Source organism: Sphaeramia orbicularis, chromosome 19 (assembly GCF_902148855.1).
Source record: "Sphaeramia orbicularis chromosome 19, fSphaOr1.1, whole genome shotgun sequence".
NCBI lineage: Eukaryota > Metazoa > Chordata > Actinopteri > Kurtiformes > Apogonidae > Sphaeramia > Sphaeramia orbicularis.
In genome coordinates, this window is record NC_043975.1 from 49,118,013 (window position 1) to 49,136,591 (window position 18,579).

Sequence of the window (18,579 nt, forward strand, 5' to 3'; positions counted from 1 at the left end):
AATCACACCTTCATGTTGATTTCAATTATCACTGTGCAAATCACTATAAATGATTCCAACATAAACTACAAACTGTAACTGACACAATGAGAAGATACTGAGACATTTTTCAACTGTGCATCTGTTTGTAGATTTAGTTGAGTTTTTTTAATGTCACTGATATGATAAACTAATATGTTTATGGTGGAACATGACAATGAACTGATGTAAAACTTGGACTAAAGTCTGAACTCTTCTCATTTACATTAGTTTAAACATCAGTGAGACATAGATAATGAAAGAAATGTTTAGGAAAGCTGCACTGAGGACGACGAGAAGAAATACAATACAACCTGAAAAGTTTTACACATTTAAAAAAAACACATTTGATCCATTGGAAAAAAAAAAAAAACAACAATAACTAAATACAAAGCCTTAATTTGTGATACTTAGAATTTGTGCATAATCTTCCTTCAACATCCAGTCTGGTTCCTCCACCAAAAGTCCACACCAGTGATACAAACTGAGTCCAACAACAACCTCTGAGTGGAGAGACACGGCTGTGACTGATCAAACTAAAACGACAAGTCCTCAAGTCTCAGCTTTAATCTAAACTATCAATTATGTTCCTGTCTTTACACCAACAACTACAGTAATGAGTCATTTCACATATTTCTAACTGTTACCAAACACCTACTGTTAACTAACATTTAAAGTTGATCTACAGTCACTGTAAAAAAAAAAAAAAAAAAAAAAAAAAAAAAAAGTAAAAATTCAACCTAAGACAATAAATATTGCTGATAAATGATTGATTTTTTTTAAAATTTTGCACTTACTTCCAACCTCCAGTCTGGTTCCTCCACCAAACGTCCACCACAGTGATACAAAGTGGTTGAGTCGTCGTACAAAAACCTCTGAGTGTAAAGACACGGCTCTGTGACTCTGAAAACAACAAACTCAACAAAGTCAGTGTGAATCTGTAAAACACAGCAGCATCAGGACAAAATGAATCACAACACAAACACAACAATCAATACAAATATAGATTTAGTTCCACATTTATTCCATTTGTAAATGTATGTGAAACTAGAAAAGCACTCAGATATTGAGACCTCCACCAAGGAAGATCAGCCCCCCCGATCGCCACCAAAATGTAATCATTTCTTCCTTGGGCCAGTATCAACATTTCATTCATTCATTTTCTGAACTTTATCCTCACTAGGGTCACGGGGGTCACTTGGAGCCTTTTCCAGCTGCATAGGGGCGAAGGCGGGGTACACCCTGGACAAATCGCCAGTTCATCACAGGGCTGACATACAGAGACAAACAATCACTCTCACATTCACACCTATGGGCAATTCAGATTAACCTATCAATGCATGTCTTTGGATGGTGGGAGGAAGCCGGAGTACCCGGAGAGAACCCACACAGACACGGGGAGAACATGCAAACTCCACACAGAAAGGTCCCACCCCCCGTCGACTGGTGTTGGAATTGAACCCAGGACCTTCTTGCTGTGAGGCATGAGTGCTAACCACTGCACCACCGTGTGACCCATATCAACATTTCCTGAAAATTTAATCAAAATCCGTCCATAATTTTTTGAATTATCTTGCTAACAGACAGTCAGACAAACAAACAAACCCTGATGAAAACAAAACCTCTGTCGTCCTTGGCAGAAGTTATTAACTGTGAATTGAACTGTGCAGATGAAAAAAGAACTAAAAGAGACATTTAAGCAAGAAATATTCAGAGATAAAAACCCTATTCTTATCCCTGACACATTCCTAATCAATCCAGTGTAAATGTATTGATCCATGTATAGTAATCAGAGTACCTGTTGGAGTGAGTCCTGATTTCCATACAGTGACTTTGCATCAGCAGCACCATGCTCCAGTGCTCTGGGAGAGTTTATAGTCCTGACACTGGAACTGTGGATGACTGACAGCTGTCCTTCATCACAACACAACACACAGAAGTCCTCCTCATCAAAAGCATGACTTTGGTCTCCGTCCTCATCTGGACTCTCCTCTGCTGCTGCTTCACAGGTAAAGTCCAGACAATCCAACTCCTCTCCTCTATGAACATCCGTCCCTCTGAGATGAAGAAGACAAAACCATGACGCTGCTTTATGTTTGTGTCTCTGTATCCTCAGAGTCCAGAGGCCAGGTCACAGTGACTCAGCCTGGAGCAGTGAGCTCTGATCTGGGAGCCTCCACCACCATCACATGTACCACCAGTCAGAATGTTTATGGCTCAGACCATTTAGCCTGGTACCAACAGAGAGATGGAGAAACTCCTAAACTTCTCATTTACTATGCCTCCACTCTACAATCAGGGATTTCCAGTCGTTTTTCAGGCAGTGGATCAAACTCTCATTTCACTCTGACCATCAGTGATGTTCAGGCTGAAGATGCAGCAGTTTATTACTGTCAGAGTTTTCACTATATCAACAGTCAGAATGTGTTCACACAGTGAAAAACCATCGTACAAAAACCTCCTTCACACTAAACAGAAACTGAACTGACGGCTGCAGCTGGAAGATACTGCACAGACTCACACAGTTCAATGAACACAGACAACTTTTATTATTTACAACAAAACACAATAAAAAAGTATTTTTATGAGACACTACATCATTACACAGATATGTGTGTGTTCTTCCAAAGTATGAGATTAAATAAATGTGTTTATAATTTACCAACCTTTTGTTCTATCTCTTTTTAAGCTGACATTCTACTCTTTTCTTAAATATCAGGTCCATTTGTTGGTACAAAAATGTGTTAATATTGTAATTAACAAAACTGACTGTTTTAAATGTACAGTAAAAACATCCAAAGCTAACTGAAAAAAGGCAAAAACATCCACAGGAATATTTACTAAATCACCCTTTGAACAAAATGACAAAATTCATCACCAAAGACTTTTTAACCATCCCATAATGACTCGACCTCTCATTTCAATAGAAAAGATTCAAGATTCAAGACCTTTGATTTTCCCTGGGAGGAAATTGTTTCTGTCGCAGTACTAATTAAAACAACAACAATAATCATGTGAGACAGAGGAAGACACTCACATAAAAATAGTTGGTGAAATAAAAACAGGTACTTTAATCCAATGTAAACTAATGCTAATGCTACCTGTGCTGTACACAGTTATTATACAGATGACTGAGGGGATGAAGGAGAATGTGTATCTGTTTGTTTTGGCTGAAGTTTGTCTGAGTCAGGAACTGAAATTCAGAGTGCAGAGGGTGAGCGCTGTCAGACATCATGGATTTGTCCTTCTTTGACACCTGGTTATTGGACAGTTTGAATGACAGATTTTTGCTGAGGACCAATGATTTTACTCCTGACTGGTTTTATCCTGGTTAATGAGCTGTTGTTTTTATAATTTCTGACTGATAGATGCAAACCAGCAAATGAGAGAAAATGTAAGAATAGACTCAATAACAGATCTATAAACCATAGTCATCAGAGGTCTGTCCACCTGGAACTGAACTGGTTTCCTCAGGTCAAACAGACGCTGTTGACTTCTGTTCACCAACATGTCAGTGTTATTGTTGAATGACAGTTTGTCATCAGTTATGGTCCTCAAGTACTTCATATATTTCATCAGCCTCATTGATTTTGGTATTTACAGGTTCAGGGGGGTGTGGTCTTAAATCAATGCTCATGTTCTTGGTTTTAGTGACATTTAAGTGTAAAAAGGCTTCAGTGCAACAGTTTAAAAAAATAACTTAAAACAGGATCATGGGAAATTTAAGTTTCAGTGAAAAGAAATTACAGTCATTATTACTTCATATATTTTGTCATATATTCATTTTCATAGATCTGGCTGTTAAATGACAGGATGTGTTTTACAACTTAAATTATGATGTTTATGTGAAGGAGGAGAAAAAGTACTTGAAGTCAAATTTGACCTTTTGTTTCAGTACAAACCTCTGACACAGACGTTCAAACCAACTGTAGAGTTCCATTTACAGAAGGAGTCCCAGTGAAGCTCTGTAATTCAATGGTAATGATCCAAAATGAAGGATGTTGTTGTCCCAGTTTAATGGATGAACATTTAGAAACACTGAAAGACAAATGGTGAAAAACCACAGACTGATCCTTGTGTGTGTGTGTGTGTGTGTGTGTGTAATAAGTGAAGCAGTGATTGGTGTGAGCTCTGTCATGAACCTGATGATGTGTTGCAGATCAGCTCCAGCTGACTGACTCTGTGTGTTTGCATATGTGTCCGTCCTCTGTGCTCCAGCCGTTAAGAGGCCAGTGTTGATCAGTGTGTGTCCAGGCCTTTCACAGCCACTGACACACCAACAACACAATGATGATGTCCCTCATGTTCCTGCTGGCCACCCTGGGGCTCCTTGTTCAGGGTGAGACTCTCTTGTGCTTCAGGATGCCACCAGCTTCACCACAATGATGTTCTGCTGGGATGGACAAACACTGGAAACGTCCACCTTCTTCCATCTGTCCTCTGTCTTCAACAAATGACACTCTTCTGTTTCATGTTCAGCATCTTTACACAAATGGATGTGTGTCTGAAACTGGTTTGGTCTTTGTGTTTTTCAGGTTCATCAGGAGATATTATCCTGACTCAGACTCCCAAAGCTCAGTCTGTTGTTCCAGGAAACACTGTTTCCATCAGATGTAAATCCAGTACAGGCATTAGTACATATCTGCACTGGTACCTTCAAAAAGAAGCAGAACCTCCAAAGCTTCTTATTTTTGACTCTACAAATCGTCAGTCTGGTATTTCCAGTCGTTTCAGTGGAAGTGGATCTGGAACTGATTTCACTCTGACCATCACTGATGTTCAGGCTGAAGATGCAGGAGTTTATTACTGTCACCAGGGGGGTTACAGCTTCCCATTCACACAGTGAAAAACCGTCGTACAAAAACCTCCTTCAGACTGAACACAAACTGAACTGACTGATAGAGTTCAATGAACACAGTCTGTACAATGATAGATCAGACTATTTATATGGTTTTGTGCTCACATTCAACTCACACTAACACCAAGATTTCAAACACATTTTTCTTCATATTGTCATGAAATCAGTTTGTTTGCAGACGACATCCTGTTATACATTATAATTCCATATTCTCCTGTGGTTTGAATAAAGTTATCAGTAATAGAACAGTTTTAGGAATCTTGTTATAAACCAGTAGGTCTTTCACCAAACTCATATTTACATTTTAACTCCATTAATGGCAAGAAAATGAAAAAGTTCACTTCAGATATTCAAGAAGAAATATATTTATACAATCCCATCCTTCACTCTCACTATGAAAAACTACATGTAAATTTGGTCCTAAAAATCTATGAAAATGCTGCTTCTTTTTAGTAACAAAGATTTACTAACACTAAACTAATTTTTTTCATTATTACTGACAGGTGTCAGCTTAGTTTTTGGACCAAAATAATTAGCTTTATGCTGATGATGTTTAATTATTTCTTACACAAAAACAATATACTTCCAATTAATCTGTAATGAAACTCATAAGTCATAGACATTAGATGGAGTTTATCATTTACTGACTGAATTTGGTGCCTCTAACACTGCAACTGTATCATGATAATTAATGCATCTTAACTGAAAATAAAGAAACTCTTCAAAATTTTGTTATAAAACTGCATCACATTGAACAGTTAAACTTTTTGTTCTTCTGATAGATGTAGATATTATTAATATTATATAATATACATTGTAAATAATGACTGTGGGTTGGATCACATAGAATTCCTCTTTTCTACATGTGTTCATTGTTCAGCCTGAAGGTTTTCTGGTTTTGTGGTGATAATTTTCAAAGCAGTTTGTACCAGATTGATTGGATTTTAATGTTACAGCAGGATTATCAAATCACACTGACACTATAATTATACTTTTGTATCTTAAAACACCAAACTTCATCCAGTTTTGAGGTTCATGAAGCAGAATTCACATATGTCTATTTACTAATAATATTAAAGACCTTAAATTACTATGTACTACTCAGTGTCTCGTTTTCCCCTCGGAGCTCAGTAACCATGGCAACGGTCAAGCATCACTGCTCAACCCTGACAACAGACAGGTTTCAGGACCAAAGATACAAAGATGGAAATAGTCACTCAAACTCAACGTTACATCATTAACATAAAATATTCATGTTTGATGAATATTAATATTAATTGCTGCAAAACAGTTTAATAATCAAACAGTTGTAGAAGTTTGTAAATCAGACCCATTAATGTAACATGTAGATGAAATCAGTATTAACATCAGAGGATTTTCACTCCTCATACTCAGTTTGTGGAACAGGTTGTGTTACTGATAGAGAACATTTGTTCACTGAATGAAAATACCCTGAGAAACATTAAATTTCACAAGACACAAAAGTATTTGCCAACAAATGAAAATAAGTAACATGTACAGACTAAATGTTGAGGTTAAGTGTTGATTGTATCTGATAAAGAATGAACATCAGTCTGTGAGCAGACACTGAACCTTCAAATACCTGAAATATTAACAAACTACAAACATCTGAAACATATTTACCCACCATGTGGAACTACAATATACAGATAAAATCGTCCATTTAACATTTAGTTTTGTTAAACATTAATTAATAATGACATTAATAATGGATTAGATATATATCGTGCTTTTCTATGAACACATACTCAAAGTGCGTACAGTGGATCCCTTAATTGTCAAATGAATATTTCTGAACCTGTACAGCGTTGAACTGATTATGATGTCAACTCAACTCCCACATATTGCCAATCAATACTCAAATAAAGTGATTGATCCATTGAGGTTATTGATGATTAGAGTTAATCCAGGTCCCTGTTGGAGTGAGTCCTGATTTCCATACAGTGACTTTGCATCAGCAGCACCATGCTCCAGTGCTCTGGGCAAGGTTATAATAGTTTTGGATTTTTAATTATAGTTTAGTTTTAATTAGTTTTGACTTTTTTTTCTCTTATTCAGTTAGTTTTAATTAGTTTTTAGAGCAGGTTTGTTAGTTTTTATTAGTTATCATTTTTTTCTGAATGCTTAGTTTTAGTTTAGTTTAGTTTTAGTATTAGTTTTAGTTATTTCATATATTTTATCTTCCTCATCATCCTATTCAAAGAAATTAGTGAGGCGTGGATATGGGCTACCCTGGACACTTTATTTGGGGGTCGGGTTAGGGCAGCTCATGGACTGAGCAGAGACACAATGTACCGTACAATGTATAAATTCCCTATAGCAGGTTGAGGGGGGGTGCAATCCATACACAACGTCACTTACGTGAAACAATGCGAAGATGTGCAAAGCATGAGAGGAGATGCACAAAGCAGCCAGCAGTTAAACCAGATAGAAACATATATAACCAGCTAACCAGCAGTTAAAGCAGATAGAAACATATAGAAACCAGCTAACCAGCAGTTAAAGCAGATAGAAACATATAGAAACCAGCTAACCAGCAATTGAAGCAGATAGGAACCTATTATAAACCAGCTAACCAGCAGTTAAAGCAGATAGGAACATATATATCCAGCTAACCAGCAGTTAAAGGAGATAGAAACATATAAACCAGCTAACCAGCAGTTAAAGCAGATAGAAACATATAGAAACCAGCTAACCAGCAATTGAAGCAGATAGGAACCTATTATAAACCAGCTAACCAGCAGTTAAAGCAGATAGGAACATATATAAACCAGCTAACCAGCAGTTAAAGCAGATAGAAACATATAAACCAGCTAACCAGCAGTTAAAGCAGATAGAAACATATATAAACCAGCTAACCAGCAATTGAAGCAGATAGGAACCTATTATAAACCAGCTAACCAGCAGTTAAAGCAGATAGAAACATATATAAACCAGCTAACCAGCAATTGAAGCAGATAGGAACCTATTATAAACCAGCTAACCAGCAGTTAAAGCAGATAGGAACATATATAAACCAGCTAACCAGCAGTTAAAGCAGATAGAAACATATAAACCAGCTAACCAGCAGTTAAAGCAGATAGAAATATATATAAACCAGCTAACCAGCAGTTAAAGCAGATAGGAACCTATTATAAACCAGCTAACCAGCAGTTAAAGCAGACAGAAACATATATAAACCAGCTAACCAGCAGTTAAAGCAGATAGAAACATATAAACCAGCTAACCAGCAGTTAAAGCAGACAGAAACATATATAAACCAGCTAACCAGCAGTTAAAGCAGATAGAAACATATATAACCAGCTAACTAGCAGTTAAAGCAGATAGGAACATATAAACCAGCTAACCAGCAGTTAAAGCAGATAGAAACATATAAACCAGCTAACCAGCAGTTAAAGCAGATAGAAACATATATAAACCAGCTAACCAGCAGTTAAAGCAGATAGAAACATATATAACCAGCTAACTAGCAGTTAAAGCAGATAGGAACATATAAACCAGCTAACCAGCAGTTAAAGCAGATAGAAACATATAAACCAGCTAACCAGCAGTTAAAGCAGATAGAAACATATATAAACCAGCTAACCAGCAGTTAAAGCAGATAGGAACCTATTATAAACCAGCCAACCAGCAGTTAAAGCAGATAGGAACATATATATCCAGCTAACCAGCAGTTAAAGGAGATAGAAACATATATAAACCAGCTAACCAGCAGTTAAAGGAGATAGAAACATATATAAACCAGCTAACCAGCAGTTAAAGCAGACAGAAACATATTATAAACCAGCTAACCAGCAGTTAAAGCAGACAGAAACATATATAAACCACTTATAAACATATCTAACCCAGTTCCTCATCAGTAAACCACACCTTAGCAGATATCTCATATCTTAATCATCTCCAGTTCCATTATTAGCCAACTTTGCTTCAGTTCAGTTCAGCTAGCTGTAGCTAGTAACATCAAACGTTTTTGAACATTCTAACAGGTTCCATACCTCTGTAATTGGATTAGTTTTCATCCTCCTCTTTTCTCCTCTTCTAAACTGTGCAGTTCAGGGCTTGGAAGGCCTTTTCATGGTGATAAACTCTCCATTTTTAACCTGGATGCTAGTCCTGTCTGACTCTGTCCTTTAGCTCTGCTCTGTCTCTGTCACTCACGCGCACACACACGGTACGCCAAAAAAAAAAAAAAAAAAAAACCGACCCATGTATGACTACAGTAAACCCCAGACAGGACTGTGCTGCTGTGTCCCAGCTTTAATCTGTATGTTCCAGGTAGAGTGGGGACCAGAAGACCACTGGAAACCACCAGTGACCAGACATGACAGACTGTGTAGTGTTGTAGAGCGAAATAAATTAATTTCCTATCAATCCGACATTGACAAAGACGAAAACGAAGGGAATTGTATCCATAATTTTTATACGTTTTAGTTAGTTTTGTAAGCTCACGATACAGTTTCAGTTAGTTATGTTTTTTTTTCTTTTAATTAGAGTTTTTATTAATTTCAGTTAACGAAAATGTTTTTTCAATTTTAGTTTTCGTCATTTCGTTCGTTTTCGTTAACGATAATAACCTTGGCTCTGGGAGAGTTTATAGTTTTTAAAGTTCGTTTTTTGTAAATATTCTATAAATTCTGACAAACATATTCAACCTCAATTGAGAAAAAAGAGTTTCCTGTGTTTGCAGCAAACTTTGCATGATTATTAAACATAATTTCTTGATTTTTTTCCCACTTTTCTTAACTTGTCTTTATGATTGAGTTCTTTGTCACAAAAATGTATTATGTCCAGTGTTATTATTAAAGAATAAAATCATGTTATATCAGTTTATGCTGATGTTAGTCTACTCTTATTCCAGATTCCTAAAATATGTTTAAAGGACTTCTACTTTATTTTTGGGGAAATCTTATGCATATTCTGAGAAAAAAAAAAATTGAAACATGACTGATTAAGAATAATTACTAATTGATATACTTGATGATTTGAATTGAAATGTTTAATGTACTGATGAAAAAAAATTAAATTTTTTATGTATAAATCTTCTGTAACCACAATGACACACTTGACAACAAAGAATCATTATGTGAATGGAACAAATACTATTAAATTATCCAGCACTGACAGAAGAACTATCCATGAACTCTCTCTAATTTGATCCTTTATTGGACAAAATCAGTAAAAAGTGAATAAAATGTGACATAACAATAACCACAAAAACAGCAGGTTTGATGTACAGACGTTTATTTGTGGTCAAACACTGAACCAATATTGCAGCAGTGAGAGAAGCCTGAAAATGTTTGCTGTTCAAAGTGTTGAAATGACACAAAGCCAGAGAGTTGGAGAGACAGAGTGAGCTGATGAGCAGAGTCAGAGCAGTAGGTGATCCCCAGTGAGTGGGCTCAGTACTGGGAACACTGGTGTGTCCTCAGTGTGTGTGAGAGTGCAGACTGGGAGCCCTGGGTGGCCTCACAGGTCACAGAGTTCACCTTCCTCCACTGGTCTGCAGGGAGCCTCAGGGTGCTGCTCCAGCTGTAGTGGCCGTCCTTCTGCAGCACCGCGGGGCTCCTGCTCTCCTCCCAGCTGCTGCTGCTGCCGCCGCCGTTCACCTTCCAGGACAGACTCCAGTCTGAGGGGAAGCCCTTGTTGGCCAGGCACATGAGCGTGGCCTTCCCCTGCTGCAGCTCCTCTGTGGAGGGGGGCAGCACCGTCAGGGTGGGACGGACATCACCTAGGAGACACCAATCAGCTTAGAGGACAGGGACCACACAGCTGTCAATCACACATCCTATACTTGGACACAGTGACTATGTGAGAGGGGATTTTCTCCTTTCAGGACTTGGTGTCAGATGGTTTTTCTGCTCCACCAGTCACTCACTCACACATGGTTTCACTTCCTGGAAACAAACTCAACTTGGAAATCAGCACAAACAGTCCTCATATGAGCTGAAATACAGCAAAGTGCACTGAAAGAACATGTTCAACCAAGTCTGTGCTGTGTTCTTTCAACTGTTTGACAAAGTCACCAATGAAATCAGAATAATCTGTTGTCATTAACATTCATTCAAACCTATTTATATTGAAACCAACATAAAGACAACAGTGATTCAGTTCTTTTATCACTGACACAACCTGATGATAAACTGTTAAATATAAAATCAAATAACCTCTGAAAATTAATAGTAGTTTAGCCTTGGACAAAATCTGAGCTGAGTTGAAAAAATCACATATTTGTCTCATTTGTTCACGAGAAATGACGATAAAAACAGATCAAACTCAAGGCGATAGGAAACATCTGTATTAGAAACAAAGACAGACTGTATATGATGGAAAATGTCTAATATTCATGGTTCTGTTCAACGTTGTGAACATATTTACTGTCAAACACAAACAGACACATGACAGAGTTAAGAACAAACAGCGACATAAATAACTGACGACAATCACACCTTCATGTTGATTTCAATTATCACTGTGCAAATCACTATAAATGATTCCAACATAAACTACAAACTGTAACTGACACAATGAGAAGATATTGAGACATTTTTCAATTGTACATCTGTTTGTAGATTTAGTTGAGTTTTTTTTAATGTCACTGATATGATAAACTAATATGTTTATGGTGGAACATGACAATGAACTGATGTAAAACTTGGACTAAAGTCTGAACTCTTCTCATTTACATTAGTTTAAACATCAGTGAGACATAGATAATGAAAGAAATGTTTAGGAAAGCTGCACTGAGGACGACGACCAGGAATAAAATACAACCTGAAAAGTTTTACACATTTAAAAAACACATTTGATCCATTGGAAAAAAACACAAACAAACAATAACTAAATACAAAGCCTTAATTTGTGATACTGAGAATTTGTGCATAATCTTCCTTCAACATCCAGTCTGGTTCCTCCACCAGAAGTCCACCACAGTGATACAAACTGAGTCCAACAACAACCTCTGAGTGTAGAGACACGGCTGTAACTGATCAAACTAAAACTACAAGTCCTCAAGTCTCAGCTTTAATCTAAACTATCAATTATGTTCCTGTCTTTACACCAACAACTACATTCCACTCATTTCACATATTTCTGTTACCAAACACCTACTGTTCACTAACATTTAAAGTAGATATACAGTCATTAAAAAGGTAAAAATTCTATCTGAGAAAATAAATATTGCTGATAAATGATTGAAATTTTTTTGAATTTTGCACTTACTTCCAACATCCAGTCTGGTTCCTCCACCGAACGTGTACCACAGTGATACAAAGTGGTTGAGTCGTCGTACAAAAACCTCTGAATGTAAAGACACGGCTCTGTGACTCTGAAAACAACAAACTCAACAAAGTCAGTGTGAATCTGTAAAACACAGCAGCATCAGGACAAAATGAATCACAACACAAACACATCAGTACAAATATAAATGTAATTCCAGATTTATTCCATTTGTAAATGCATGTGAAATTAACTGAATTGAACTGTGCAGATGAGAAAAGAAATAAAACAGACATTTACACAAGAAACATTTAGAGACAAAAAATACTAATCTTATCCCTGACACATTCCTAATCAATCCAGTGTAAATGTATTGGTCTCTCACACAAATGAGGTAATCTATGTCACAGACCTTCCTATCGATCACATAAGGGCCAGAGAAACGGGCTGATGGAGCAGAGGCAAGACAGGGAAGCAAAAGTAGGACTTTGTCACCAGGCTTAAAATGACGTACCACTGCTTTTTTATCAAAGCGCTCCTACATACTGGCTTGAGAAGAAGAAAGTGCTGCCTTAGATAAAATAGCAGCCTGCTCTAACTGTTCCCGACACTTTGACACAAACTCTGACACACTAGTTTTGGTGGATGACAGAGACAGAAGACGTTCTTTAAGCACTTTAAGTGGACCACGTATTTTATGCCTGAACACTAGTTCAGAAAGACTAAATCTTATGGACTCTTGAGTAGCATTTCTAATAGCAAAAATCACAAATGGTACTCCCTCATCCCCGTCTCTCCCAGTGTCAAAGCAATACTTGCTCAACATGGACTTTAATGTCTGATGCCAGGGCTGTAAGGCACCCTGTGACTCTGGATGAGAAGCACTAGACACAGCATGAGATATACTAAGGGACTGTAACGTTTTCTTGAAGGCTTTGGACAGGAAGTAGGTAACCTGATCGGTTTGTACAACTTTAGGGAGTCCGAATGTCATAACAAACTTGGTTAAGGCTTTAATAACTGCTGGAGCTGTGATTTTTCTGAACGGGATTGCGTCAGGAAACCTAGAGAAAACACATAGCAGTAACCAAAAACTGATTTCCTGATTTAGTCTTAGGTTGGGGACCCACACAATCAACAATAACATGTTCAAATGGCTTACCAACGGCAGGAACAGGGCGGACTGGTGCTGGCAGAACTACTTGGTTGGGTTTCCCCACAGCCTGGCAGGTTGTACAGGTGTTGCAGAAGCAGACTACATCACCTTTCAAACAAGGCTGGGTCAACAACCTCAGAGGATGGATACACTTTCCCACCTGCAATGTCATTCTCATAATGAAATCTATCCCATCAATAGGAAATTGGTCACGACAGCTACTTGAAACACACCACTAAACAACTTTGATTCGACATGGACATTATGCAGAGGAGCCGGTATATAACTCAAACCCATGCCTTTCACAATGGTACTGAAGTGACAATCAGTTTTAAAACTGAGGCAACACACTGGACAAAATAAATGACTGAGAGCCTCCTGTATCTCGCAGGACCTTAAGTAGGTGCTTGGCTTCTCCTGGGATTGAAACGAAAGCCTCAAAAATGAAAGGCTTAAAACAATCATTAGGGGCAATAGGCTGACAGGAATCAGTAGTACCAGTGAACACCCTGGGAACAGTCTTAATGAGTCCCACATCTTTCACTTTAGATAAGCCAACTGGTTGCTTGTGTTTTAGTTCATCGCACTCCGAAATCAAGTGACCAGTTTTGTGGCAGTAGAAGCATTGTTTTGGCCTCTCAGACTTGTAACTGTCTGAAAAATCAAACTGAGTGGGTTTTCCATTACCTTTCAACAAAGGCGTAGACTCACGCTTAAAGACATTTTTATGCGTAAGAGCGAATTTGTCGGTGGAAACAGGGACTTGCTGGAGTGTAGAAACTTTTTGTTCGTTTAGATAAACAATAATACTCTCGGGAAGAGGAAAATCTTCAAAAAAGGACAGCTCATGAAGTGCAGCACAAGTGTTAACTTTATTAGCAGAACACCACTGGTCAAACAAAAGACTTTTCTCACAAGCAAAATCAACCAAACTCTGGTTGAATGGCTTTTTGAGCCCACTAAAACGCTGCCTATAAGCCTCAGGCACAAGCTCATAAGCGTGTAATATACCTCCTTTCAACTTCTCATAATTCAGACGATCAGACACAGACAGCGAGGCGCAGGCTTCTAAAGCTTTACCACTGAGTTTACATTGTAGTAAAATTGCCCAAACGTCTGCTGGCCAATGTAACACGGACGCAATGCGCTCAAAAGCACCAAAATAAGACTCTATTTTGATCTCACGAAAAACCGAGACAAACTGTATATTCTTAGACACATCAAATACGTCAAAGGAACCAACCAAGACTGGTTGCTCTGTGCCTAAACCTCAGGCCACTTGCAACTCTAATTTATGCATTTGAAGAATTGATTTGACCTCCAACTTTTTCAACTCTACCTCCCTGGCGGTGGCAGCATCCAATTCAATCCATTTTAGTTCAAGCTCATGTCAGAGCTGAAACTCCCGATCCCTCTCTTCTTTTTTGGGTTTTAAGCTGGGTTATGCGCATGTCCATACGGGGATCCTCAGGAGATGATTCTGCCCTTACATCTGCAGATGTCCGAGGCTTGTCCTCCGATTCACCCATGGAACTGGTGCATACACTTGCGGCAGGCTGCTGTGCACCCACAGCCACCTCTGGATGACGACCCACCGGGGACACCACTGCAGCTCCCGCTGTCGTCGACTCACAACCGAAATCACCTGACACAGGCACATCTATAACACCCTCGTTAACTAAGACAGCTGATATTGCTTCCCGCAATCAACCAACAAGCAGCACTGTTGAGACAGTACTGCCATAGTGTCTGGCGATCTCCACCAAATCAGACTTCCTACAGGCATCAAATACAGTCAACATAGGATTAGCTACAAACTCCACTAAATCAAATGCAGCCATTACTCACCAGGCAAAGAGTCAACGCTGATCCGGATCACAGCTGATCACCCCCTCGAAATCAGCTGGGTTGCACCTGGACACAAATGAGCCGGCCCGCGCACCTAAAGAAACCTCATGCGTGCACGCGCACACTTGCTCCACTCCTTCCCAAAGTGGAACAGGAAACCAGTCAGCGTGTACAAAATGCTTACAAAGCACAACTCATGAACAATCCCAGAGTCCTACCTACAGAAAAACTCACCCTAACGTATCTTCTCAGATTTTCCAGGTTCAAGGCCACTTCAAAGACAGAGCTCAGCAGCTGAAGCCCTGCACGTCTATCCCCTTTGGAGAATACACACCCCGAAAACAACAAATTAAAACAAAAAACAGGTATCCGATGGAGCGCTCGCGGAATGACCAAACTGGACACCCCTCTAATCTAGTCTGGGAAAGCCACGTAAAGCAAATATGCAATGTAGGTCACACAAAACACCCATAACCAACCACAACCATACTCACACACACGCCAATCATATGGTCTCTCTGACAGTGATGAGCCCCCAATCTGTTACATGCCAGGAGGTCTAGGGTGCTGACACAAAAACAAAGAAAGATGTTTCTGGTGAAGACCAAAAAAGAATAAAAATAGGACCAATGGCCCTGTAGCTTACCGGCTAAATTCAAAGCTTTGGGAAATGTATCCAGATGCCATTTATTATCACCCAGTTATGTGTATTTACAGAAATAGGCCAAGCTGAAAGCATGGACGGTTGGGATTTATTCTTTGATAGACCTGGCTTTGTTGAAACAAGTGTTTCACACATATTCTGGAAACAATGTGCATACAGTAATGGCTTGAATGACCTACCATAGGTCAACTTCGGTCATGAATTGTAGTGAAATGTGTTGAGAATATATATGTCAAAGTATGTAACCATCAAATAACAATGGAAGGACTTTAAGGATCTATATGCAGCAAAGGGTGCCTGAATGCCTTTGGAATGAAAATATGGTATTTCAAGACGGGTCAACTATCATGGTATTTGGGGGGGCTGTGTGGTCCAGAGGGTTAGTTGGTGGACAGACATACCATAGGCTATTATTGCATCGATCCACTTCCTATCTCTTATAATGGGGAAATTTTTCAAAGTCGCACCAAATCCAGAATCAGATCTGGATCCAAATAATTTCACTAACTTTTGTTGGCATCATCATAAAGAAGCTGTATGCCTAGTTTGAAGTCAATTGGAATTGTAGTTTCGGAGAAAAAGACGATTGAAAGTTTTGTAACGGACGACAGACGACAACGACGCCAATAAAAAAAAATGTAATTTATTATACAATAAGACAGAAAAACCAAAAACTGTATACAGCCAAATTACTTAAAAGCGAACACAAGATTAAGCAAGCAAAAACACTGCAGCAATGGACCTACTGGTCATCTTCATGGTGGTGGCTCCTGGATTTAGGCTGGAGAATTAGTGGAAGGTGTTGTCCATCAGCCAAACAGGAGGAGGAGACGAGGAAAAAAAGACAAGAAACGGCCCCAGCCATAACACATGTACAGTAATCAGAGTACCTGTTGGAGTGAGTCCTGATTTCCATACAGTGACTTTGCATCAGCAGCACCATGCTCCAGTGCTCTGGGAGAGTTTATAGTCCTGACACTGGAACTGTGGATGACTGACAGCTGTCCTTCATCACAACACAACACACACAAATCCTCCTCATCAAAAGCATGACTTTGGTCTCCGTCCTCATCTGGACTCTCCTCTGCTGCTGCTTCACAGGTAAAGTCCAGACAATCCAACTCCTCTCCTCTATGAACATCCGTCCCTCTGAGATGAAGAAGACAAAACCATGACGCTGCTTTATGTTTGTGTCTCTGTATCCTCAGAGTCCAGAGGCCAGGTCACAGTGACTCAGCCTGGAGCAGTGAGCTCTGATCTGGGAGCCTCCGCCACCATCACATGTACCACCAGTCAGGATGTTTATGCTGGGTTCTACCACTATTTATCCTGGTACCAACAGAGAGATGGAGAAACTCCTAAACTTCTCATTTACTATGCCACCACTCGACAATCAGGGATTTCCAGTCGTTTTTCAGGCAGTGGATCAAACTCTCATTTCACTCTGACCATCAGTGATGTTCAGGCTGAAGATGCAGCAGTTTATTACTGTCAGAGTGAACACTATATCAACAACCTCTGGGTGTTCACACAGTGAAAAACCGTCGTACAAAAACCTCCTTCAGCTGCAGAGGAACTGATCTGATCCACAGCTGCACTGAAACTAAAACACTAGATGGTAACAACACTATCCAATCCATAACTGGGATAAATCACACTATTTAACAGTTCATTGTCATTGTTTGGACAGAGTTTGAGCTCTCCATCAAAAATCCTACATTAATGATTCAATCCTTCCATGATTATTGAACTTTATCTCTTCAGCTGTTTTTACTTCTTTTCATTTGTCTTCATGGTCACGTTCTTCAATACATAAAGTAAATAATTTCAGCCTTATTAAGATGAAAATTATATTCTATCACCTTATGCTGATGATGTTCTACCCTTCATTCCCGATTTCTAAATATATGTTTAAGGCATTTGTAATGTATTTTATATAAATTTTGACAAAAACTATTGAACCATGATTGTTTAAGAATAAGTTATAATTATAGACTTTAGGTTTTCTGTTAAACTGCTTAAAATACTGATGAATAGAATAAAAATATTTATGTGTCAGTCTTTAGTGGTCACAATAGACAACTTTACAAGTATTCCTTATGTAATTGGAACAAATCTTATTCATTTGTCCAGTATTAACAGACTGGATAACTGGATCCTAACACCTCCAGAATCCAGAATAAAGCCAACTACATGTGTTTGATTTCAAATCTAGGTGTTAGTGCATTATGACAGCATTACTGCTGATGAAAAAAATGAGACTTTATAAAGGCCTCAATTCTAAAATGTAGAGAACAACACAGTTTCCCACTTTTCCAGCAGACTTTGGAGGACATTTGAACGTGATTTCTTTGATTGTTTTTATTTATTTTTACTTGTCTTTATGATTGAGTTATTCAGCTCAACATGTAAATATTTCCAGTGTTATTACAAGTGAAAATTGTTGAATCACTTTATGCTGAGGATATTCTACTCTTATTCCAGATTTGTAAAATATGCTTAAAAAACTTGAGCTTTTTTTGAACCAGGTACAGTACATTCTGAAAAAATACTGAAATATGATTTAGAAAAATTTTTCGATGGTGTCTATTGAAATATTTAATTTATTGATGAACATAATGATTTTTTCTTTAATTAATCTGCAATTATAAAAATACAACATTTCAGAAAGAGTCAGTATGTAATTGGAAAAAAATCATATTACTTCATCCAGCATTAACAAAACAAGACCAATCCATCAATTCTGATTAATTTTTTGACCCTTTTTGGACAAAATCAGCAAAAAAGGGACTAAAACAT

The 18,579-nt window shown here is 38.3% G+C and overlaps 4 gene segments (V, D, J or C); 3 read left to right on the forward strand and 1 right to left on the reverse strand.

The window, feature by feature from the left end:
- LOC115439571 (Ig kappa chain V-III region MOPC 63-like) overlaps nt 1-18,579 on the reverse strand; it is a 55,564-nt gene that overhangs the window by 18,164 nt on the left and 18,821 nt on the right.
- LOC115439575 (Ig kappa chain V region 3381-like) lies at nt 1,976-2,457 on the forward strand. The segment is given in 2 exon segments: nt 1,976-2,027; nt 2,135-2,457. Coding segments are annotated over 2 exon segments (375 nt in total).
- Nucleotides 4,201-4,864, forward strand: LOC115439584 (Ig kappa chain V region 3381-like). The segment is given in 2 exon segments: nt 4,201-4,357; nt 4,554-4,864. Coding segments are annotated over 2 exon segments (363 nt in total).
- On the forward strand, nt 16,830-17,423 carry LOC115439586 (Ig kappa chain V region 3381-like). The segment is given in 2 exon segments: nt 16,830-16,881; nt 16,989-17,423. Coding segments are annotated over 2 exon segments (381 nt in total).